We start from the raw sequence: 26,538 nt of genomic DNA, 5'->3' as shown, positions 1-26,538 counted from the left end.
TGCCGATTCAGGGGGCTGAACCCTGTGCAGGAGAAAGAGAAGATTCATTGCTAGTCGGACAGAGAGCTGGGTGGAATCACGGGCTGCGGTCGTGATATCCATCATCCAAAGGAGCATATGCTGTGACTGCCAATATACCGGCGGGGGATACAAAAAGCTGTGGGCCAACCAAAAGATGGGGGACAGTGGGTATCACCTGGTACGGGGCAGTGGAACTACTGATCACAGGTTGGAACTCTAGGACTAAGAGAATTGCCTGTTGGACATTTACCTGGAATTGCTGTTCACCGTGGCCGGAAGGAATAAAACTAATTGCATCGATAACCTGCCTAGGTGATTATTAAAATCCAAAAAAATCATCTTTACACTTAAACAACCCCTTCTCATTCCTCATATTTGGTCCTGTTAAAATGAAAACAATTATACAAACGTCCCATGCCTGTGCACTTTCAGTGGTGTGAGCACTTGCGTTTCCGAGGCTTATGTGACATTTTTATGTCATCTGAGCTCTGCGACCATTCAGCGCTGGCATCACTGTCCCCACCTTTGGACACATCGAACAATAAGAGGAAATCAGAAAGCAGCAGCAGCCCTGGCTTCTTGTTGATGTTCAATACGTCCGAAGAAGGGGACAGTGAAGCTGATTGGGCGTAGGGCTCATGTGATGTAACAACTTCACATGAACCCTGGGAACACGAAAGTTAAAACATTTCCAACATTCTGAACATGAAAAAGGCTTCTCCCCTGTGTGATTTCTTTAAAGTTTATTAAGAGATGAATTCTGTGTAAAACATTCCCCACATTACGAACATGGAAAAGGCTTCTCCCCTGTGTGAATTCTTTGGTGACTAAGAAGAGAAGATTTCTTCACAAAACATTTCTCACATTCTGAACAGGAAAAAGGCTTCTCTCCTGTGTGACTTCTCTGGTGCCGAACCAAATTTGATTTCCATGTAAAATATTTCCCACATTCTGAACATGAAAAAGGCTTCTCCCCTGTGTGAGTCCTATGGTGAATAACAAGATCTGATTTCTGATTAAAACATTTCCCACATTCTGAACAGGAAAAAGATTTCTCCCCTGTGTGGGTTCTCTGATGTCTATCAAGAAACGATTTAAAATTAAAACATTTTCCACATTCTGAACAGGAAAAAGGCTTATCTCCTGTGTGTGTTCTTTTGTGGATATCAAGATGCGCTTTTCGGGTAAAACATTTTCCACATTTTGAACAGGAAAAAGGTGTCTCCTCTGTATGAGCTCTCTGGTGCTTAACCAAAGCAGATTTATGGTTAAAACATTTCCCACATTTTGAACATGAAAAAGGCTTTTTGCCTGTGTGAGTTCTCTGGTGGTCAAGCAAAGTTGAAATTTGGTTAAAACATTTCCCACATTCTGAACATAAAAAAGGCTTCTCTCCTGTGTGAGTTCTCTGGTGCTGAACCAAATTTGATTTCCATGTAAAAAATTTACCACATTCTGAACATGAAAAGGGCTTCTCCCCTGTGTGAGTTCTCTGGTGAATAACAAGATCTGATTTCTGGTTAAAACATTTTCCACATTCTGAACAAGAAAAAGGCTTCTCCCCTGTGTGGGTTCTCTGGTGTCTATCAAGAAGCGATTTAAAATTAAAACATTTTAAACATTCTGAACAGGAAAAAGGATTATCTCCTGTGTGGGTTCTCTGGTGGATATCAAGATTCGCTTTCCGGGTAAAAAATTTCCCACATTCTGAACATGAAAAAGGCTTTTCTCCTGTGTGAGTTATTTGGTGCTGAAACAAATTTGATTTCCATGTAAAATATTTACCACATTCTGAACATGAAAAAGGCTTTTCCCCTGTGTGCATTCTTTGGTGTATGACAAGATCCCATTTCTGCTTAAAATATTTCCTACATTCTGAACATGAAAATGGCTTTTCCTCTGTGTGACTTCTCTGGTGTTTAACAAGACCTAATTTCTGGTTAAAACATTTTCCACAAGTGGAACAAGAAAATATTTTCTTCGTTGTGTGAATTTTTGGATGTTTAAGAAAAGACTTTTCGAGGAGAAAACTATTTCCATATTCTGATTGTGAAAATGGCTTCTTAGCTTTACCAGTAGTTCGCTTTTTAAAGCTTATTTCGTGACTTTGATTTTCCTTAGTAGTCGGTAATGAATCAGAAGATAGGACCTGTTTCATAGGATCACATGATAGATCTTTGCTGTGAAGGGATGATGGTGTATCTGTAGTAATGGCATTCACTTCAGTTGTATACTGTGGGATCTCAAGATCATCTAATTTAAAAATTGAAGATGTCAGCTGTCCCTCTGATCTCCTGGTATAGTCATCTGCCAAGAATAAAACAAATTATTATTTTTGAATAAAATATCCTCAAATTTTATATTTTTGAACATTTCTACTTAAACTGTCAGAAGAAATGCCAAGTTATGTAAAAATATTGAATTATTCACCAAGACAATGACAGTTCACAGTATAAGGCCGGAGTAACACTACTGTATAACATGGCCGAGTGCTATGCAATAAAACATCGCATAGGACTCGGCCCAGTGTTATTCTATGGGCCAGCTCAGATCAGTGATTATTTACTCATGCTGATTCGGTATGAAAAAACAATCACAGGATACTGTGATTAGCAGCGATACTCGATTCATTCGCTCCCATACAAGTCTATGGATGCGAGTGAAACAACGGACTGCACATGGATGTCAACCCAGTGCAGTCCGATATATACGCCGGGTCAGACCATGGAGGAGATGGAGAAAATACTTTCTCCATCTCTTCTGCACCTGTGCTGCGATCTTCTCATGCAAGAAAATCGCAGCACAGTAGCAGGACACTCAGCTCCTGATCGCTGCAGAGCAGGAGCAGAGGGTCAATAGCATATCACATCTGATGCTCTTGTATCAGATACCATACGCTGGTGTGACGCTGGCCTAATAGAAAACCTCATAGCATGAACCAGTAGAGCATGGTGTTCAATTGTTTGTTCATCCTGCCTCCCAAACATGGAATAAAAAAGTAGCAAACAATATTATGTAGGCAAAAATAATACTAATAAAAACTGTTACTCATCTCAAAAAAAACAAGTCCCCAACTCAGGTCCATCATCTGTCAATGGAAAAACAGAGGTTTCCCCATTATTAGTGGCTCAAAGGCTCTTGAAAAGCAACATGTACCCATAAACCAATCCAGAAATATCCACTCTCCCAAAGTATAGTCTCCCACTCACTTCTGAGCCTTGCAGTATGCCCAAACCACATTCAGCATCCATGTATTTGGCATTACTATAGTGAGAAGAACCCACTTAATTTACGGTGTGTGTCTCCTGGAGCACAATCTGGGCACTATGTGTTGGGTAATAAAATGGCTAATGTGCAATTTTCACTCTCCAACATCCACTGTGTACAAATTTCTGGAAAGTGGCTGTGAATTCATAATAGTCACTACTATTCATTGAGGGTTATAATCTCCAAAATGGGGTCACTATGGGGATTTTTATTGCTCTCATTTACTACCATTTTGTCATATTAGGGCTTCTGCAAATGGTGTGTCCCATCTCCTCTGGGATCTGCTCCTGCAATGTCTGCTTCACTCACCAGGAGCCGCCTTATTCATTCTGCAGGCGGCGCTGGTGATAGAGGAGACATCAGAACCAGAAGCTCTGGGTGGCGCAGGCAATGTCCAGCCACTAAGATTTGGGTGCCTGAGACCAGTAGTACCATCCAGTCTGGCAGTATGGGTGTGTGCTGTCCAGCTGGAGTAATCTGCTCCCTGCTTCAGCCATTTGGAAAGCACCGCACCCTACTAAAGCTGGAAGCATATTGCCGGGAGCTGCCAGATCCAGCCTTGTTCTCCTCTAGTTCAGTCCTCTGTGCTCAGCTCCTGGCTTGTGTATTTGTTTCTTGTTGTGACCCCGGCCTGTTTACTGACTACTCTTGTGTCTTCTGATTTTGTATTTTATCTGCCCTCCTGGTTCTGATCCGGCTACCTGACTATTTTTCCCATCTCACTCCACAGAACAGCAGGTAACACCGTGGCCCAAGTCTAGGGGTCTCTGTGTAATCCAGATCCATGTAGAGGGGTTAAATGGTGATGGGCAAAACTGTGACTAAAGACAATAACACATCTACTGAAATGAATAAAAACTCAACAGTCTTCATCAGCAAAAAAAAAATTGAGATGAGTAACAGGTGGTGAAACCTCTCTGGGGTAATTAGAGTATGGGGCTTGGTGGCTCTTCGCAATCTAAATTATCAAAAAATGCTAATATTTTCGGTCAGATGAGTTTCAAGAAGAAATATTAGACATCTAAATAGAACTTTTTATAATCGTGCAGAGCTGAGGTGTATTAAATTTAGATCTCAGGCATTTGGAAGAGTCAATGGAGACCTTTTTTTAAATACTATCAGGGGCTTGCAGACTCACATAAGTGAGGCAGGCAAATCCCACCACAAATCATACAAAATGAAAAACTGTAAACAAATAGACATAGAATAAAAAAAACATGTTTCACCCACATTAAGAACGTATATGTATCAGCAGAGAACTATAACATTAAACCGTAGATGCACTCATGTATTATGGACCATTGGAGCTACTATAAGTCCTGAGCAGAAGAGTAGAGAAAGTATTAGCGCCCCCATTTCAGGAGAGATTGTGCAGTAATCCGAATTCCTTGGGACTGAAAACAATGTACTTTATGACATGGAGTGAATCCATGAAACCAGGGCTCGAGCCATGCCAACACATCTCCTGCAGGCATGAATAAATGTATATTACAGCCAAGTTTGGCCGCAAAGACTGGACCTGGTCTTGTAGGGACCATATGAGCTTATTCAGCAGCACAGAATGGAGAGAAGGTAGATTCATCCAATAAGATATCAGGGATCTAGGAAGCCAACACCATCATTACCCTCCGCTTTCTCTTAAAGGCCCATCATAATAATTTTTTTTCAAGTGATTTTCTAACTTTTCAGCTCATTCTACGTACGCTGTCATTTGGCTTTGTAGTTTACAGACCTGAGCAGGTCACGGTCAACGTCTTCCAATCCCAGTGGTAAGGGGATCCTCCAGGTTGTAAGTTCTATACAGGAGGGCTTTCAATGCCCGAAGTCATTTGAACAGTTTTGGGTCTAAGAGAATGTTGTGGTCTAGAGGCAAAATGGTGATCACATGATTGTGATACGGTCAGACTACACAACCGATAAAACAGCTACAGCCGGTGACTGAGATAAATCTGTTATTTTCTGTATTTAGTGGTTACTACTCACCTGGGTAGTCATATGTAGGAATTTCCTCTTTACACCGCTCATCACCCCTCACATATGTCTCTGTAGTATTAATATGGGTCTGATCTTCACCCTGAAACAAATATTGTAAGAGTCACAGACAGATAGAGAAGTCACATCTACAATCAGCTCTAATCCTGCCATCTCCACCATTCTCATGACACAAATATAGAGCATATAATACTGGTGGATAAAACAAGACTGAACACAAGACCTTCACAGCCGTCTACACATCATAGGGGAGATCTCATGACACCTTCTCTCCATCTACCTGATGATCCTGAGGAACATTGGGATCTTCTTGTTTACAGTCCTGTGGAAGAAGAGGACGGGGACATCTCTCTGGTGTTGTCCTCTTACTGGATAGATCTGGAGGAAACACATACAGGGACTGAATTCATTCTTTACATACAGATAATTATAGGCCGTGTGTATTTTGTCCTGTCTATTACCTGATGATGTGAGGGGCTGGGGAACCTCCATGACGTCCTTGTACAGATCTTTGTGTCCTTCTAAATACTCCCACTCTTCCATGGAGAAATAGACAGCGACATCCTGACACCTTATAGGAACCTGACACATACAATGATACCGTCATCTCCACGATCCCTCCACAGCGTTACTGTATAATGTCCCAGCATTCCCAGCAGTGTCACCTCTCCAGTCAGCAGCTCAATCATCTTGAAGGTGAGTTCTAGGATCTTCTTGTCATTGATGTCCTCATGTATCAGGGGGTGAGATGGAGGCCCCGTGATTAGGCTCAGGGGTCTTCCCCATCCCTCAGACACAGGGTCCTGACAGCCCTCACTAGAGGTCTTCTTCACTACTGTATAACCCTAGTTATGGAGAGACACATTAATAAATCTCACTACAGACATTTCCAGAGTCCTCACCTCTCCAGTTCTGTCCATCTGTTATTCCCATAGATAAGAATGATGTAATGTGACGTCATCAGAATCTCTCACCTCTCCAGTAAGCCGGAAGAGGATCTCTAGGGTGAGGTGTAATATCCTCTCCGCCATCCTGTCTCTGTGCATATCCATCTTTGATGGATAAATCTGGAAAATTCTCTTCTATAGAAGATCTTCGCTGAGAGGATCCGATATTGTAAAGACCTTAATGAGACGAAGATGAGCCGATGTAACATCATAAAAATCCTGTGTAATAATACAATTACTGGAGGTAATAAGGGAAACATATGAGATGTATTATTTACAGTATTTAGCTTTCTTCTTTATATCTACATATATAAAGCAGTAAATCTGTGTGTGGAGCCCATAGAATACAAAACATTTTTCATCTGGTTTGAGTGAAATTTTGCGCTGCTGTCTTTAACATCAGACTAAAAATACTGCAAACATGAAACCTCAAAATTTTTCCCCTTGACAAGATTTGTCCCCAGAATTTAGGCTCTATAGAAATAAAGGAAAAAATGGGTGTCTGTGTGTATAATGTGACGCGCCCCCTGGGCCGTGGGGTACTCAGTAGCCGGGCCGGTCGGTGCTGGGGATGTCACGGTGGCAGTGACCTGGTCAATTAAAGGGAAAGTAAAAGGGGAAATAAAGTTTTTAGAGATAATGTTCGTGACACCACCTGTGGTATGCGGCTATATGGGGCCGCCGCTGCGGTGCAGATCCTCTGGAGCTGATGGTCACACAGCAGAGTTGGTTCAGCTCTCCACAGGCAGAGCTAAGCTCCAGGGCAGTATATGTAGAATTGTGGAGGTGGATGTTGTTGATGCGGTGTAATGCAGGTGATACCGCAGATAATGACCAGTCCACAGCTTAATGGCGGTTTCCTTTTATCTTTACTTGCGGTAGTTAGGCAGAAAGGGGCACGGGTACTAGCTGGTAGTAGAGGTCCGGGCAGCCTGGAAGCAAGTTGGGGATCCACCTCGCCATGTAGAGTTATAGGCCTTCCCTCTGCGCTATTCTCTTTGGCCCTGCTGCTTGAAGCTATGCTGCGGCCCTTGTCCCTGAGTAAAACGTCTCTTCCTCACCCGTATGGCAGGCAGCTCGGGTCTTCCTTAAGTGTCGCTCCCACTTGGCGGTGCTGGGCCCTATGGTGCTGCTGTGCCGCCGGGCGTCTGGTGGGGCCAGGAGACCTGCAGTCTCCTGCCCTCCGGATTCGGCTGCTGCGCCTTCAGTGTCCCACAACCACGGACTCCAGTGTCAGGTTCCTTTGCGCTTCTCTCCTCTGGGGCGAGCTTGTACACAGCTCCCTTCCCCAGGTCCTTCCTTGTCCCTCTCCTGTCTCCATCTCCTCTCCACTAACTCTTTCTAACCCGGCCTCCAGATTCCAATTTGAAGGGGAGGAGCTCCCCTTTCTGGTTTGGAGCCAGGAAAGTGTTGTATGCTGGTAAACCAGGCATGGCATTACCCCCTGTGAGGGAGGCAAGGCCACAGGGGCAACTGGACCACTGGGGTGCCACAAATGCCAAACCACAGTTTTTGCCCAAAGGGTCTCAAAGAGTTAGAGACTGCATCCAAGGAGTCACTCTTAAAGGTGCAGCAACCATATAGTCGCAAGGGGAGGAAACCTGATAAGTTGGTCTAAAGTCTGTAATTATAGCAACGGCTGTTGCAGAGGTAACTGGGGCCTCATTTTTGAGAATTGCCTCACAGTAAGATCTTTTTGGTTGGCTATAGCAACCAGATTGTAGCTTTCAACAATGAAGCTGCTGAGGTAAAATGAAAGCTGAGCACTGATTGGTTGCTATGGACAACTAGAAGGGTCTTACTGTGAGGAAGTGATACACTGTATGCTTTATATGTGTAGATTCACTTATTAGATAGCTGAAACAAATAAAAAACGCGAGTCCTGGCTTGAAGGGAAACAGATGAGACAGGCTGAATCAAAGGTAGCTAAAACATCTGAACACACGTCATCTTCAGAAGTGTGCCTAATAGCCAGGTGTCCATGTTTAAATATTCAACTTCATCCAAAACCGCTCCCCAGACTAGGAGACCCATTCCCATTCCTAGAGGTAAATTGTCATAGTGTATATAGAATGGAGTCTGTCTACAATAATGTACTGTGCCTGCGTTAATTCTCATGCGCTAGAGGTTCGATAATGTCCATCCCCTAGTGTGCATGTCCGGAAGTGACGCGCTTTAACTGAAACTCCAGATAAACTGATTGCTGCCGCGCCACTCATACCTCTGACTGCGCATGCCCGTAGTTATGTGTTACACACCAGAGCGTATCTAGGAACATTGTCGGAGATTACGTATGCCTGGATGTGTGCGTTCCACTCTGAAGAGCATCCCAGTCTCCTATCTGCGACTGCCCATGTCCAGAATTATACGTTCTACGCCGAAGTGCATAATGAATCTGGATTGCATTCCACCAATATAGAAAAGTCCTGTCTCTGAGATCAGTGTCATGGGAGATTAAGGCTATGTGCCCACGTTGCATTTATGAAGCAGAAAATTTCTGCTGCATAAATGCAAGTCCTCTCCCGGAAAAACGCATGCGGAATTCCGCACGCGTTTATCGCGCTTTTTTCGCGCGTTTATCACGCGTTTTCCACATGCGGAATTGCCTTGCGTTTTTTATGCATTGGACAAAGGCAATTCCGCTTGCGGAAACGCAAAATTAAATGACATGCTGCGGATTTTTGAACGCGGCATAAACGCTGCGGAAAAATCCGCAGCATGTGCATAGAAGTTGCGGAAACCCATTGGGGATCATGGGGTGCGGGTTACCAAGCATTTTACAAGCGTTTCCGCTGCGGAAATTCCGCATCAAAAACGCTTGTAAAACGCTACGTGGGCACACAGCCTAAAAACAAGTATTGTGTCACGGTTCCACCCCTCACTGTGTCGGGGATGCAGTTACTGACAGCTCAGCCGTCCAATCATGTACAGGGGCATGCTGAAGCTGTCGGTACTTTGATTGACAGCTCGGTCATCCAGTCAGGTACAGGGGCGTGCTGAAGCTGTCAGTGTGTTTATTGACAGCTCGACTGTCCAATCTGAGACTGGGAGGCACTGGCTATCTTCAGGTGTTCATTATTCCAGGTGACTGCCAGGCTACTTAACTGGGCTTTTTCTGCCAGACGTACATTCACGTAGTGTGAGGTTTGTGGCTCTGTGCTTTAGTGTTCTGTGTATTGATCTTCTGATGCCTGACCACTTCTGCTCTGATCCGCTATCCTTCTGGTATTCTGACCAATGGACTGTTACCTGACTATGCCTTTGCCTCTTCCCTCTGTTTATGACGTGCCCTCCTGGCTTTTGACTTCGGACTCCTTGACTATTTCGTCTCACGGCCTGGCCGTGAAAAGTGACTCAGCATTACATATTGCACATCCTCACATCATGCAATAGGCTTTTAGATCTACTTCATCACTACAAAAAATATTGGATGATGGCCCACAGTATATTCCTAAATGGTCAAATTTGAACCCTATTGCATAATTAGAGATACACAAGGATCATCATACTTGTTAATTACTATATAGTAAATGTAGAATATATCTCGATAAAGTACAACAAAATGTGAACCCCATTCACAGGGAACTGAGTAGCAATGGGTAGAGTATAAAATCCAAAAATGTAATCCAGGATGGGGCTGTATTCACACAAAACAGGCATATGAAATTTGCTCATTGAGTCCCTTCGGGACTAGTGAATACAGTCAGGAGACCCACTCACTTTCCTTTTTGAGGATACATCTATTGTGACCAACTCCTCTTACATTGGGTTTAACCACCTCAACGATACAATTGAAGATGTCTTCGGTTTCACTGTACACTGGCTCCGGTGCTCAGGGAAGACATATTGGAGCTAGAGAGGGTACAAAGGAGGGCGACTAAGGTAATAAAGGGAATGGAGGGACTAGAATACCCAGAGAGGTTGTCAAAATTAGACCTATTTACGTTGGAAAAGAGAAGGCTTAGGGGAGACCTCATAAACATGTATAAATACATCAGGGGGCAGTACAGAGATCTCTCCCATGATCTGTTTATACCAAGGATGGTGACAAAGACGAGGGGGCACACTATGCGTCTGGAGGAAAGGAGGTTCCTGCACCAGCATAGAAGGGGATTCTTTACGGTCAGAGCCGTGAGACTCTGGAACTCTCTGGGAGAGGAAGTGGTGATGTCCAACTCACTTAATGAGTTCAAGAGAGGCCTGGACGCCTTTCTTGAGAACAATAAAATTACATCTTATGCTTAGTGATAGTTAATTAATCCAGGGATTTAATCTGACTGCCAGATTGGAGTTGGGAAGTGACTGTATATTAAAATGTGACATTTGAACACTTCCTTCTCGACCGTAAAAATTTGCCCTTGAGTATTCTTTTTTTCAGGGAGATGGGGTGGTGGCTATCCCACTTCAATAGTTTATTAGTGCTTGTAGGTTTATGGTAGATGAATGTCCCTAGGGTCACATCCAGTTCTTTCTTGATTGGTACATCCAGGAAAGGCAACGGGTTATAACTAAACTCCGTTGTAAATCTCAGGCCCACTCTATTGATGTTGAGTTTCCTGACAAATTCAAGAAACTGTTCACTCGTCCCTGACCAGATGATAAAAATGTTGTCAATATATCTATACCACACCCCAATATATGGATGTCACCACTTATGATCATCTCTGCATATTGTGGTTTCCTCCCACCAGCCCAGGAAAAAGGTTAGCATACAAGGGGGCACAGAGGCTCCCCATCACAGTACCGCTGAGCTCGGGGGAAGTACTTCCTATCAAAAAGAAAGAAGTTATGTGTAAGAGTGAATTTTATAAGATCCTCCATGAAGTCATTATGTCTGCTACACTCTACTGATCTCCATTTCAAGAAATGTCTTACTCCTCTGATACCATCCTCATGCGGTATATTACTGTACAAAGCCTCGATATCAAGAGTATTTATGTAGGGGAGCAGAAAAAGGGAAAACCATGTTCCAGAGGTTTTATTCCAACAGTAAAACCTCAGGACTTATTCCAACTGCAGGATCTCAGGCGGTACTGTGGGAACATTATACTGTGGGGGGCATCATACATACTGTATAAGGGGCATAAAGGGGGCATTACACTGTGTGGGGGCATCATACATACTGTATAAGGGGCATAATGGGGGCATTACACTGTGTGGGGGCATCATCCATAGTGCATAAGAGTCATAATGGGGGCATTACACTGTGTAGGGGCATCATACATCCTGCATAAGGGGCATAATGGGGGCATTACACTGTGGGGGGGCATCATACATCCTGCATAAGGGGCATAATGGGGGCATTACACTGTGTGGGGGCATTATACATCCTGCATAGGGGGCATTACACTGTGTGGAGGCATCATACATCCTGCATAAGGGGCATTACACTGTGTGGGGGCATCATACATACAGCATAAGGGGCATAATGGGGGCATTACACTGTGTGGGGGCATCATACATCCTGCATAAGGGGCATAATGGGGGCATTACACTGTGGGGCCAGTAAAGGGGTCCTGTACTATGAGAACAATACGTTTCCTCCCTTCCTGTCTCCATAGTTGGGTTGTATGTATCTATTACAGGAAACAGAACAAAAACCTTATGATTCTTATAAAGGGGCAACACAAGACCCCAAAAGAGTCTCGGTGCTGAAGGGGTTAATGCCCCCTGCGCCCAGTAATGGGGTCTCCACATACCTCCACTTGCAGAGCCGCCACCACATATATGGCTGCTCTGTGCGCACAGGAGCTGTGATGAGGTCACAGGAGGGGAGGAGTCAGGGGTCACATGATCAGGGGCCTCAGTGGATGCAGGACTCTGCTGTGCTGGTTGTCATGGTGCTGGATGAGCTGAAGTTTATGTGTGGGGTCAGGAGGGGTTTACAGTGTGGATGTAGCAGAGCCGCGTGTGTACGAGGTGTACGGAGCAGAGCCGTGTGTGTACGAGGTGTACGGAGCGGAGCCGCGTGTGTACGAGGCGTACGGAGCAGAGCCGCGTGTGTACGAGGTGTACGGAGCAGAGCCGCGTATCTACGAGGTGTACAGAGCAGAGCCGTGTGTGTACGAGGTGTACGGAGCGGAGAAGCGTGTGTACGAGGTGTATGGAGCAGAGCCGGGTGTGTACAAGGTGTACGGAGCAGAGCCGTGTGAGTACGAGGTGTACGGAGCGGAGCCGCATGTGTATGAGGTGTAGGGAGCAGAGCTGCGCGTGTACGAGGTGTAGGAAGCGGAGCCGCGTGTGTACGAGGTGTACGGAGAAGCGTGTACGATGTGTACGGAGCAGAGCCGGGTGTGTACAAGGTGTATGGAGCAGAGCCGTGTGAGTACGAGGTGTACGGAGCGGAGCCGCATGTGTACGAGGTGTAGGGAGCAGAGCCGCGCGTGTACGAGGTGTAGGAAGCGGAGCCGCGTGTGTACGAGGTGTACGGAGAAGCGTGTACGAGGTGTACGGAGCAGAGCCGGGTGTGTACAAGGTGTACGGAGCAGAGCCGTGTGAGTACGAGGTGTACGGAGCAGAGCCGTGTGAGTACGAGGTGTACGGAGCAGAGCCGTGTGTACGAGGTGTACGGAGCAGAGCCGCGTGTGCACGAGGTGTACGGAGCAGAGCCGCGTATCTACGAGGTGTACAGAGCAGAGCCGTGTGTACGAGGTGTACGGAGCGGAGAAGCGTGTACGAGGTGTACGGAGCAGAGTCGGGTGTGTACAAGGTGTACGGAGCAGAGCCGTGTGAGTACGAGGTGTACGGAGCGGAGCCGCATGTGTACGAGGTGTAGGGAGCAGAGCCGCGCGTGTACGAGGTGTAGGAAGCGGAGCCGCGTGTGTACGAGGTGTACGGAGAAGCGTGTACGAGGTGTACGGACCAGAGCCGGGTGTGTACAAGGTGTTCGGAGCAGAGCCGTGTGAGTACGAGGTGTACGGAGCAGAGCCGTGTGAGTACGAGGTGTACGGAGCGGAACCGCATGTGTACGAGGTGTAGGGAGCGGAGCCGCGTGTGTTCGGAGAAGCATGTACGAGGTGTACGGAGCGGACCCGCACATGTGTACGACGCATGTGGAGCGGCGCGTGTGCGAGGCGTGTGGACTTCGGTGATGACACCGCACCTTTCCAGGGACATGACAGCTGCTCTGTACAGCTGTCACGTGCCCCTAACAGCCACAGGTGGAGTCGCGATCCACCCATGGCAGTTAACATGTTACAGGGAATCTGTCACCCCTGGGACCTATCTGACCTCTAATATGGGGATACAGGTGATAGAAGTATGAATCTATACTTACCTGTATGTCCCATATTAGAGGTCTACTTGCTGTGTAATAGCTTTTTATTAAATTAGTTTTGGCAAGCTTCACATCTGGGGGACGCAAAGAAATCCCCGCCTATTAGCTTCATTTCCATATCCCCCCTCCTCCCCGGCACGTCACCCATTACCCTGTATGGACGGCGGTCTTCTTCCTGCCGTCTGTGTAGCCTTGTGGAGCAGGAAACTTGTGCGCAGGCGCCGGTGAGTCACAATTGTGAAATTGCACTTTTTTTGCAATTTCACCGCACTTTTAATTTTTTTCCTGTTTTCCAGTACACAATATGGTAAAACCAATGGTGTTGTTCAAAAGTACAACTCGTCTTGCAAAAAACAATCCCTCACACGGCCATATTGACGGAAAAATAAAACAGTTATGGCTCTGGAGAGAAGGGGAGCAAAAAACGAAAACGCAAAAATGGAGAAACCCAAGGTAGTAAAGGGGTTAATATCAAATAATTATAAAAAAAAAATAGAAAAGTGTTAGAAAATATTTGTTTTTATTTCTTTCATATCGGCATCGAAGAAAACCAGCATATGGATCTTTTCCAGCCTTGGTGCCAGGTTATCTGGGCCCATTCCATCCGGTGTTGTTCATTTGTCGCAAAATCCCTTCCCAGATCCTCTGAATTCCTACATGGGATGTAAATTCCCTCAGGACTGACCCGCTGAATTCACAGCTTATGAATCAACATTTACATTTTGTTCATATTTATCCGGAACTTTGTAAAAGCGTCTAAATGGTTAATATTTCTGATGAATTGTATCATTTATTTCAGTTAAATGTACGATATAGATTTTTGGCAATGTTCACACTCTGCATCTGAATCATAGAATCATAGAATGGTAGAGTTGGAAGGGACCTCCTGGGTCATCTGGTCCAACCCCCTGCTCAAAGCAGGATTCACTAGATCATCTCAGACAGATGTCTGTCCAGCCTCTGTTTGAAGACGTCCATTGAAGGGGAACTCACCACCTCTCGTGGCAGCCTGTTCCACTCATTAATCACCCTAACTGTCAAAAAGTTTTTTCTAATATCTAATCTGTGTCTCCTCCCATTTAGTTTCATCCCATTGCTTCTAGTCTTTCCTTGTGCAAATGAGAATAAAGATGATCCTTCTACAATGTGACAGCCCTTGACATATTTGTAGACAGCTATTAAGTCTCCTCTCAGTCTTCTTTTTTGCAAGCTAAACATTCCCAAATCCTGCAACCGTTCCTCATAGGACATGGTTTGCAGACCAGTCACCATTCTGGTCGCTCTTCTCTGAACTTGCTCCAGTTTGTCTATGTCTTTTTTAAAATGTGGTGCCCAAAACTGTACACAGTATTCCAGATGAGGTCTGACCAAAGAGGAGTAAAGACCGATAATGACTTCACGTGATCTAGACTGTATGCTTCTGTTAATACATCCCAGAATTGTATTTGCCTTTTTTGCTGCTGCATCACACTGTTGACTCATGTTCAGTCTATGATCTATTAGTATACCTAAGTCTTTTTCACATGTACTGTTGCTTAGCTCTATTCCTCCCATTCTGTATATGCTTTTTTCATTTTTATTGCCCAGATGTAGTACTTTGCATTTTTCCCTGTTAAAAACCATTCTGTTGGTTGCTGCCCACTGCTCCAGTTTATTTAGGTCTTTTTGAATCCTCTCTCTCTCTTCTCTAGTATTAGCTATCCCTCCTAGCTTTGTGTCATCAGCAAATTTAATCAGTTTACCCTCAATTCCTTCATCTAAATCATTGATAAAGATGTTGAACAATACAGGTCCCAGGACGGAGCCCTGTGGTACCCCACTTGAGACATTCATCCAGCTGGATGTGAAGCCATTTACAACCACCCTTTGAGTCCGATCACTAAGCCAGTTATGAATCCACCTAACAGTTGCCTGGTCCATTGCATACTTGGTCATTTTTTCAATAAGGATGGTGTGAGATACTTTGTCAAATGCTTTGCTGAAGTCAAGATATACTATATCTACAGCATTTCCCTGATCCACCCAGTCAGTGATTCTGTCATAGAAGGAAATTAAGTTAGTCTGACATGACTTGTTAGTTACAAACCCATGCTGACTCTGGTTAATCACTTCATTCTTATCCATGTACTTACATACATGTTGTTTAATAATTTGTTCAAAGATCTTTCCTGGTATAGAAGTCAGACTCACCGGCCTATAGTTCCCTGGGTCCACCTTCTTCCCCTTTTTGAAGATAGGAACAACATTTGCTCTTCTCCAGTCTTCTGGGACTTCTCCTGTTCTCCAAGAATTTTCAAAGATTATGGAGAGTGGTTCTAAAATTTCTTCTACGATCTCCTTCAGTACTCTGGGGTGTAATTCATCTGGACCTGGAGACTTGAACTCATTTATGTTAGCTAAATATTCCCTCACAATCTTTCTGTTTACAGATAACTTGGATTCCTCTATTCCTTTAAAAGGACAGTGAAGATCAGTTGATGTTACATTTTCTTTCTGAGAAAAAACAGATGCAAAATAGGAATTAAAAAGTTCGGCCTTCTCAACATCCTCTCTTACCATTTCTCCATTTTCATCCTGTAAAAATCCTATAGCATCTTTGACTTTTCTTTTACTTTTGACATACCCCCAAAATCCTTTTTTATTGCTTTTGACATCTCTTGCAAGCCTTAATTCATTGTCAGCTTTAGCTAACCTGATACGTGCCCTGCAGGATCTGCAGACTGCATTATAATCGTCTTTAGATATGCCTCCCTCTTTCCATTTAATAAACATTTCTTTCTTTCTTTTTAGCATGTGTTTAAGTTCTGTGTTCATCCATCCTGGTTTCCTTAAATGCTTCCCATTCTTCCTACTTTTCGGGATTGTTAACGATTGTGCTTTGAGACTGAGGCTGAATGGTCCACAATGTACATTATATAATCATTGTCATAGATCATTTTATAGAGAAATTCAAGGAACTGGTGGTATATAAACGTCCTGTCACATCACGTGCCACAATAGTCGACATAAATGAGAGCAGCTGCGCCCTGTTGCTTATCCTCGGTCAATACTGTGTTTAACCAGCAGGATAAGGGGGCGCCAGAGAGCTGCAAGGTCTGACCAAGTTTTCCTGACAATTCCTCACCCACTAATTCACGTTATCTAACGGGTACCCGATCCACCTGTTAAGAGATCGGTGGTGGCAGCAAACGGTGTATTTATGTGATACTGTGGTTTGAGGGTGGCTGGATTGAGGTATATATATACGTTCCTGGAAGGAACTGGTGGTATATATACGTCCTGTCACAGCACGTGCCACAATAGTCGACATAAATGAGAGCAGCTGCGCCCTGTTGCTTATCCTCAGTCAATACTGTGTTTAACCAGCAGGATAAGGGGGCGCCAGAGGGCTTCAAGGTCTGACCAAGTTTTCCTGACAATGTCAGAAGCTCCCTGTCATCTCCACCAGCTACAGGAACCTTTCCTTGCAACCAGAAAAAATGTAAAACCTGTCCGTTTATAACGACCACAGACAAGATGAAGATCCCCAATTCACATCAGGACTATAAGATCCCAGGTACGTTCAACTGTATCACATCTAATGTAGTGTACTTAATTATATGTACCAAATGTCCAGCTGGGGGTCTTTATGTAGGGGAGACAGGACAAAAACTTAGAACAAGGATGAATCATCATCGCCACACAAAATAAAAAAGAATAGATCTGCCTGTAGCCAAGCATTTTTGTTCCCCTGATCACAGCATAAAAGACATGAATTACTGGTATTAAAAGGTAACTTCAAATCTCAAAGAGAAAGAAGAATCTCAGAATATAAACTGATGGTGACCTTTAACACTTTCAGAACAGGAATGAATGTGTCGCATGGATTTATGTCATTCTACATCAACTAAGGAATGTGCTCCTCAGACTCTCAGACCTGTGAGGTCATCACAACACTGGACACAGGACAATAAAACCTTCACACTCCTTATCTATTAACTGCTAAAATATTTATAGCCAGAACTGTTTATCTCTTTCATAATAACTCTGCTTTTCATCACCTGTCTTACCTATTGCATTTTTTGTGTGTCTTAGGCTGTGTGCACACGATGCGTTTTTTATGCGTTTCCACAGCATTTCTGCGGCTGCGGAAACGCATTAAAAACGCTTGGTAGAAGGGCAACAATGTTCCCCAATGATAATCCGCATGTGCTGTGCCCATGCTGCGGATTTTTCCGCAGCGTTTATGCTGCGCTCAAACATCCGCAGCATGTCCATTAATTTTGCGGAAACGCGGCGTTTTCGCCGCCATTGACTTGCATTAGAACGCGCCAATTCCGTGCGGATGGTACCCGGGTGTGGAGAAGATGAGACTCTCCTCCACACCCAGGTACCATAGAAACTGTAAAAACAAGAATAAAATAAAAAATAAAGATATATTCACCTTCTGACGGCCCCCGGTCTCCTTCCCTCTGCTCGCGTGCAAGACTGAAGGACCTTCGGTGACGTCACAGTCATGTGACCGCAGGCCCTTCAGCGCAGTGTCTCGCGATATCCCGGCAGCCAGGAACAAGCCAGGAACGAACGCGGCAGCACACGCCGGGGCATCAGAAGATAAGTGTAGCTTTATTTTTAAACATTCTTATACGGTCACACTATATAAATCCATGCCGGTTGCATGGATTTATATAGTGTGACCTAGTTGTCAAGCACTTTCCAGGTGATGCTAAAATCGCCTGGAAAGCGTTTGTTAATCCGCATGCGGAAACGCATGTGAATCCGCATGTATTACGCAGGAAAAACGCATGTACAATCCGCATGCGTTTTTTCTGCCAGGGAGATGCAGAAATGATGCAGAAATTTTCTGCTTCATTTCTGCATCGTGTGCACATACCCTTATTGTGTATAAATATGTGACTCTTCAGATTTTGTGGTATACTAGCCTGATGAAGAGACCTGAGTAGTCTTGAAAGCTTGCAATTTGTTACCATCTTTTCAGTTAGCCATTAAAAGGTATCAACCACTGAGGACTCTCAAATCTAAATATTTTTCTAGAGAAATTCATAAACATTTTGAAATCTAATAGATAGATAGAGTGGAGACACGAGGGTCAGTGTGTGGTCTCATCTTTAGAAAATCATATGGACCAGGGCTCATCCCATTGAACTCCCGCTCTCCTTTCCTGTGGGCCAGACACTACTCAGACCAGACAGAGTGAGGGTAACACAGTGCGGCAATAATTTATTGCACCAACACCAGCCAGTCACATACAGTACAGCCCCAGCAAGTACATAAGATGGTGCACATGACATAGTCTCACCTTTCCACTGGCTCTGAGCAGCTGTGACTTCGGAGCATCCAGGGCTGACTACCCCATCTTTTGCCCGGCAACCAGAGACGAGGTAGTGGCAAGCTTAGGAAGCTGAGTGAGTGCAGTGAGGTACGTGGCTAGGTGACCTGATTGTCCCAACCTGGATTCTCCAGCGTCTTCGAGGGTTCAGTGATGGTCAGTGGAGCAGATCTGTGTTCCTCCAGATGGTCGGTGGCTTGCTGTAGAGTGTGTGGGAAAAGAGGCAGATCCTACTTTTCTAGGTCACACCTCGTATTCAGGCATTTTTTTTCTACAGGATTGGGAGAAAGTCATCTCTCATTGTCGAAGTGTTCATAGTTTGTCCTTCAATATTTGCAGAACAACCTTGAACTCACTAATACAATAGGTAGACAACAAAACTAACAATGATCAATCTGTCAGTTATCCTGTGCCTTTGTTCCACGAGGACAGCAGGACAATAAGCTGTAGGGGGCGCTATAATCTGTACACAGCAGCCATTCAAGATTCCAACAATTATTTACATCTACAACTAGAGTCAGCGACAATAGCTCATGTCCCTGTGCCCACTGACTAACTGCATTTGGCAGAATTAAGAAGAAATGCTGTGTCCTCACATAGATATATATATAAATATTCAACTATATACAGTACAGACCAAAAGTTTGGACACACCTTCTCATTTAAAGATTTTTCTCTATTTTCATGACTATGAAAATTGTACATTCACACTGAAGGCATCAAAACTATGAATTAACACATGTGGAATTATATACTTGCATGCTGGTTCAGTATGCCTTCAATTTTGAATAAATCTCCAACAGTGTCACCAGCAAAGCACCCCCACACCATCACACCTCCTCCTCCATGCTTCACGGTGGGAACCAGGCATGTTGAGTCCATCCGTTCACCTTTTCTGCGTCGCACAAAGACACGGTGGTTGGAACCAAAGATCTCAAATTTGGACTCATCAGACCAAAGCACAGATTTCCACTGGTCTAATGTCCATTCCTTGTGTTCTTTAGCCCAAACAAGTCTCTTCTGCTTGTTGCCTGTCCTTAGCAGTGGTTTCCTAGCAGCTATTTTACCATGAAGGCCAGCTGCACAAAGTCTCCTTTTAACAGTTGTTGAAGAGATATGTCTGCTGCTAGAACTCTGTGTGGCATTGACCTGGTCTCTAGTCTGAGCTGCTGTTAACCTGCAATTTCTGAGGCTGGTGACTCGGATAAACATCTTAAGAAGCAGAGGTGACTTTTGGTCTTCCTTTCCTGGGGCGGTCCTCATGTGAGCCAGTTTCTTTGTAGCGCTTGATGGTTTTTGCAACTGCACTTGGGGACACTTTCAAAGTTTTCCCAATTTTTCGCACTGACTGACCTTCATTTCTTAAAGTAATGATGGACACTCGTTTTTCTTTACTTAGCTGCTTTTTTCTTGCCATAATACAAATTCTAACAGTCTATTCAGTAGGACTATCAGCTGTGTATCCACCAGACTTCTGCACAACATAACTGATGGTCCCAACCCCATTTATAAGGCAAGAAATCCCACTTATTAAACCTGACAGGGCACACCTGTGAAGTGAAAACCATTTCCGGTGACTACTTCTTGAAGCTCATCAAGAGAATGCCAAGAGTGTGCAAAGCAGTCATCAAAGCAAAAGGTGGCTACTTTGAAGAACCTAGAATATAAGACATATTTTCAGTTGTGTCACACTTTTTTGTTAAGTATATAATTCCACATGTGTTAATTCATAGTTTTGATGCCTTCAGTGCGAATGTACAATTTTCATAGTCATGAAAATAAAGAAAAATCTTTAAATGAGCAGGTGTGTCCAAACTTTTGGTCTGTACTGTATATATATATATATATATATATATATATATATATATATATATATATACACATCTATCTATATATAGATATGGACATAAAGTTCAAGTACAGTTGAAACCAGAAGTTTACATACGCTATATAAAAAGACACATATGCATGTTTTTCTCACTATCTGACATGAAATCAGAATAAACCTTTCCTGTTTTAGGATAATTAGGATTACCATAAATTTTAATATTTGCCAAATGCCAGAATAATGAGAGAGAGAATGTTTTAAGGAATTTTTATTACTTACTGCAAAGTGAAAAGTTTCCATACATTTCATTAGTATTTGGTACCATTGCTCTTAAACTGAATGACTTGGGTCAAGCGTTTGGGATATCCTTCCACAAGCTTCTCTCAATAGTTGGTGGGAATTTGGGCCCATTAAACCTGACAAAACTGGTGTAACTGATCCAGGTTTGTAGGTCGCCTTGCTCGCACCTGCCTTTTCAGCGTTCCCCATAAATTTTCAATAGGATTGAGATCAGGACTTTGTGATGGCCACTCCAAAACATTGACTTTGTTATTCTTAAGCCACTATCTGGCAGTATGCTTCGGGTCATTGTCCATTTGGAAGACCCATTTCCGCCCAAGCTTTAACTTCCTGGCTGATGTCTTAAGATGTTGCTTCAATATTGTAGCATCGGCCTCTCTGCCTCCTGCCAGGCAGAGACGCCGTCCCTCTCACCTCCCCGCTCACTGCGCGGCGACCTCCTGCGCTCCTCTTCCTGCTGCTGCCGGCGCGCGCAGCTTCCCGGGCACTGTGCTTAGGGTGCGCGCGCGCTCCCTCTCTCTTAAAGGGGCCACGCGCGCCGTCCTAAAGAGTCCCCGGCCAATAGCCGAGGGTCCTCCCATATATAAGGCACCTCCTCCAAAATGGAGGTGCCCGAGCAAAAGTTGAAGCACAGCATACTTACCTCTGCTTCAGCCCTCAGTTCCAGTTGCCAGCCTGACTACTGTTCCAGTCCGCCAGTCTGACTACTCTCCAGCCCGACAGTCTGCCTTCCGTTCTACCCGCCAGTCTATGGGCAAGTCCGCCTGCTTACCAGGAAGCACCTGCCAGTTACCTGCCTGCCGTGCCTGCTAGCCTGCTTACCTGGGAGCTCTCGCCTGTTACCGTCCTGTTACCTGCTAGCCTACCTGGAGGCTCTGCCATCACTTGCCGTGACCACCCGCCTGCTAACCTAGAGACTTCAGACTGCTTGGCCGTCACTTGCCGTAGCCTACCTGGAGGCTCCTGCTGTCACTTGCCGTAACTACCTGTCTGTTAACCTAGAGACTTTAACCTGCTCTGCCGTCACGTGCCGTGACCACCTGTCAACTATCCAGAGACTTCTGCCTGCTTGTTGTGTCCATCCGCTATACCGGTCAGCCCCAGTCAGCTGACCCGTGGGAGCCACCTGCTCTCTTACAAGGTCATCCCCAGAGTAGTACCTGGTCCCTCTGCTCGGTCCCTCCCTGGTCATGGAGTCGTTAGCCGCCGTACGACCAGGGTCGGTCTGAGTTGATACTTAGTTACGCCCCTCCTTGCACCGTGGCACAGAGGTTCCACCACCCGGATCCGTAACAAGTATTGCTACATAATCTTCTTTTCTCATGATATCATCTATTTTGTGAAGTTCACCAGTCCCTCCTGCAGCAAAAAAAATCTACAACATGATGCTGCCACCCCCGTTTTACAGTTGGGATGGTGTTCTTATGCTTCCAAGCTTCTCTCTTTTTCCTCCAAACGTAACGATGGTCATTAAGCCCAAAAAGTTCTATTTTAGTTTCTTCAGACCACAGGATATGTTTCCAAAAATTAAAGGAGTTGTCCAGTACTTTTTACTATGGCCCAAATGTATTTACCCTGTTAAGATATCGCTGGACGCTCACAAGCATCGCGTGACCCCAAACTGCAGCCGGCTCTTCCTTCTGCTGATGTCACGTCAAGTGAGGCGAGACATCAGTGACACGGTCCCCGCTTTGGATGCCGAGCTGTGGGCAGGGTTACCCCGCGGGTCACACCCAGCATCCACTGCGCGCTTTCCCAATGAGGAGAGGGAAAGAGAGCGGTGGATGCTGGGTGTGACGCGTGGGGTAACCCCGCCCACAGCCCATCACTCACTGTGGAACGCAGCACTGAGTCACGCCCGGCTGCAGCCAGAATTTGACGTGACATCAGTGGATGTCAGAGCCGGCTGCAGCCGGGCGTCACGTGAGCGGCCAGAAGGACAACGAAAGGTATTTACAAAAACCCTTATCTGAACAGGGTAAATACATTGGGGGACATTTGGGCCATAGTAAAAAGTACTGGACATCTTCTTTAAGGTCTTTGTTACTGTGCAGATTTGCAAACATTAATCTGGCTTTTTTATGTTTCTTTTGCAGTAATGGCTTCTTCCTGGCCATGTTGATACATGGCAGAGTGGCAGAGTGGCTTTTCAGCCTATGTTGATACAGTACTCATTTCACTCTGGATATTGACACAATCTTACCAGCTTCCGCCACCATCTTCACAAGGTCTTTTGCTTTTGTCATTGGATTGATATGCACATGTCTGACCAAAGCACATTCATCTCTGGGACACAGAACCCATCTCCTTCCTGAGCGGTATGATGGCTGGACATTCCCATCTTGTTTGTACTTGTGTATAATTGTTTGTGCAGATGAACGAAGCACCTTCAGGTATCTTGAAATTGTACCCAAGGATGAGCCAGACTTGTGCAAGTCCACAATTCTCTTCCTGATATCTTGGCTGATTTCTTTAGACTTTCCCATAATGCTACACAAAGAAGCAGTGTGTTTCAGGTGTGCATTAAAATACATCCACAGGTGTGTCTCTAATTAACTTTGCAGTAATAAAAATGCCATAAAACATTCTTGCTTCCTAATTTTTCTGCCATTTGACAAATATTAAAAATTATGGCAATCCTAATTGACTTAAAACGGGAAAGGTTTATTCTGATTTCGTGTCAGATATTGAGAAAAACATCATATGTGTCTTTTTATATAGTGTATGGAAACTTCTGGTTTCAACTGTACATAGAACTTTATTCACACAGATACAGTTGAAACCAGAAGTTGGGCCCCTCTTTATGTATATCATTTGATCTCATTGTTTCCTTATTGTCTTAATTAATTCACCTAGACGGGCATTTTATAGGTAGCTTTTAGGCGGGTAGCTACCTTCTGTCCTACAATCATCATGATTTTATTATGTCTTGTTAATATCTTAGGCCTAATATATAAGGCCTTCTTGCCCCTTTTGGGGGCATGATTAATTTTTACATATTACTGACTTAGACGTGTAAACATTAGTTTATCTTAGATCTCTTGCTATGATTTTTTATATATTTTTAATCATGATGTCCATTAGATACATATATACCCGCAATTATGTGCTCACTTGCCCTATATTGATTATTTTATATTGATACGCTGTTCCCCAGCACATGTCACTTTATCTTGTAAATTTTGTTTGAATGCAGATTGCACATTTTCTGTTAGTACAATAAACCTCATTTCAAGGCAGAAACATTACTGTGTCCAACAGTTATTACATATATCAAACTGAAATAGCTGTTGCAAAAACACCAATTTTTATAAAACATTAAGCTTAAGATTAATAGGGGTGCCCAAACTTTTTCATATAACTGTAACTTTAAAGGGCATTTTCATAATTTCATTCTTATCCTTTCCTACTCTTTCCTGGCACCGGCCTTGGTGCCTGCCCATTCATATAACTTTAATTAGCATCTTCACTTTCACCACACTCATCAGTGTATTCACTTTCCACCAGTGAGAGGCTAGGCAGCTTTATTTATTCTTTATTTTTCATATTTTCAAAGTGATTTATTACACATCATCACGTTTCTCATTAGATATAATCCCCTCAGTGTATCATTGTGCATCATTTTCCCTGCAACATGGCCCCCCTTAAATTATTCTAATATATTCATAACTCATCATTTCATAATCTATAATTCATCATACACCTACATCGTTTCCTATTGAGTTCTCCTTTTTGTATTATTGCATCATTTCATCTACACGACCCTTAGTAATCCATTGATTTCAATCCGCATCAATCTGCATCACAGAGACAGTGTGCATGGGCCGCTTTCGATGCCTCCAGGACTTCTGATGATGCTCATCACATGACCCGCTTGTGTTCCACGCTTGCGGTCATTGGGCGCCGGAAGGAAGATTCCCATTCGGAGAAGCTGGCACAACAGCGTCATGCATCCATTAAGTCTCACATGAGTCGGGCACTCTGGGACTCCCATTGGCCACCTTTGAATTTAAATATTTGAGTCATCCCTCACTCTGACACGCCCCCGGAAGAAGCTGGCGGTAAAACGCGCGTCGGGGTGAGGGGATGCAGCTGGTGACTACTTCCACCATCCAGGATTACTACGCTCAGCCTTACATACAAGTGTCACCTCTAGATTACCCTCTGATTATACCTATAGGCATTTGCCATTCATATCCCTAGGCTCCCATACCAATGTTGCATCTATGCCTCACTTGTTCACTACACGGACACTGATCCTAATCACTTAGCATTATCCCTGTCAGGTCTATACTGTATGCATTTGCATTTGATATTTGTACTCTTTCTGGTTTGGGATTTTTTGCTATCTAAGGCCTCTTTCACACTTCCGTGTTTCTAGTACGTGTGGTGACAGTTTCCACACGTAGACCCATTCAAATCTATGGGTCAGCGCACATGTCAGTGTGTTTTCATGGGATGTGTGCTCCACAAGCTGACATGTCCATTTTTTGCACATGCACGGTCCGCAAAACGTCCCACATGGATGACATCTGTGTGTTATCAGTGTAACACGTATCGGCGCCTGGGAATCAACGCTACAGTTTGTGCTGTTCCCAAGCGCCGGGTGCTGAACACTGCCCTCATCATAGTTCCTGCCGACACTGGGATCAGCACCAGCAGGGACAATGATGAGGGTAGTAGGGTCTGCTCCCCCAGTGTCCACCAGTGTAAAAATAAAATTAAAATAATAAAATTCATATAGTCACCTGTCCAGAGATGTCCCCCGCTGTAATCGTCTGACCGCTGACGCTGAGGAGCCGAGGAGAATGAGCCACTCCAACGGGCCACGGAGCTGCGCTCAGGAGCGGTGTCCTGCCACTCAATGAGCGCAGCTCCGGAACAGCTCGCTGGAGCGAGTCATTCTACCCGGCTCCTCTGCTGAATGTCCCTCACTACCAGCGCCCCTATGACAACTCCTCCTGCCAGGGGAGAAAGAAATGGTAAATGGCATGGCTAAAATTTGCCTCAACATCCGTCCTTCTTTCTATTCTTCAAAAGTTGGGAGGTATACACACACGGCTCCGCACGCTTCATACACGCACGGCTCCGCTCCGCACGCCTCGCACATACGCGTCTCCGCTCCGTACACCTCGTACACACACACGGCTCTGCTCCGTACACACATGCGACTCCGCTCCGTACACACATGCGGCTCCGCTCCGTACACCTCGTACACACACACACGGCTCCACTCCGTACACCTCGTACACACACGGCTCTGCTCCGTACACCCGACTCCGCTCTGTACACACGGCTGCACTCGGTACACCTTGAACACACGGCTCTGCCCTGTATACACGGCTGAACTCCGTACACCTCGTACACACACGGCTCCGCTCCGTACACTTCGTACACGCGCGGCTTCGCTCCGTACACCTCGTACACGCGCGGCTTCGCTCCGTACACCTCGTACACGCGCCGCTTCGCTCCGTACACCTCGTGCACGTGCGGCTCCGCTCCGTACACCTCGTACACGCGCGGCTCCACTCCGTACACCTCGTACACGCGCGGCTCTGCTCCGTACACGCGCGGCTTC

The 26,538-nt window shown here is 44.9% G+C and overlaps 1 protein-coding gene across 1 annotated transcript; it reads right to left on the bottom strand.

Moving 5' to 3' along the window:
* Positions 1-802: 802 nt before the first annotated feature.
* On the bottom strand, positions 803-11,993 carry LOC141222896 (uncharacterized). Its single transcript, XM_073666730.1, has 7 exons — positions 11,927-11,993; positions 6,255-6,404; positions 5,946-6,125; positions 5,742-5,862; positions 5,561-5,658; positions 5,272-5,362; positions 803-2,328 (listed from the first exon to the last, which is right to left on the bottom strand). The coding sequence occupies exons 2-7, from the start codon at positions 6,330-6,332 to the stop codon at positions 803-805; spliced, it is 2,094 nt and encodes a 697-aa protein (XP_073522831.1). The 5' UTR covers positions 6,333-6,404; positions 11,927-11,993.
* Between the last annotated feature and the right edge of the window lie 14,545 nt (positions 11,994-26,538).

Source organism: Phyllobates terribilis, unplaced genomic scaffold, assembly GCF_046119375.1.
Source record: "Phyllobates terribilis strain yellow unplaced genomic scaffold, ASM4611937v1 Scaffold_364__1_contigs__length_1914224, whole genome shotgun sequence".
Classification (NCBI taxonomy): Eukaryota; Metazoa; Chordata; class Amphibia; order Anura; family Dendrobatidae; genus Phyllobates; species Phyllobates terribilis.
Note: the sequence above shows the minus strand (reverse complement) of the source record. Positions and strands in the feature narration are given on the sequence as shown.

What these genes read in the sequence shown, in the direction of transcription:
- LOC141222896 (XM_073666730.1), bottom strand. Translation starts at nt 6,332, where the DNA reads ATGGATATGCACAGAGACAGGATGGCGGAGAGGATATTACACCTCACC. An exon ending in TTGAGCTGCTGACTGGAGAG is followed by an intron (nt 5,863 to 5,945) that starts GTGACACTGCTG and finishes TGTATGTGTCAG; the next exon opens with GTTCCTATAAGGTGTCAGGA. An exon ending in ATGTTCCTCAGGATCATCAG is followed by an intron (nt 5,363 to 5,560) that starts GTAGATGGAGAG and finishes TATTTGTTTCAG; the next exon opens with GGTGAAGATCAGACCCATAT.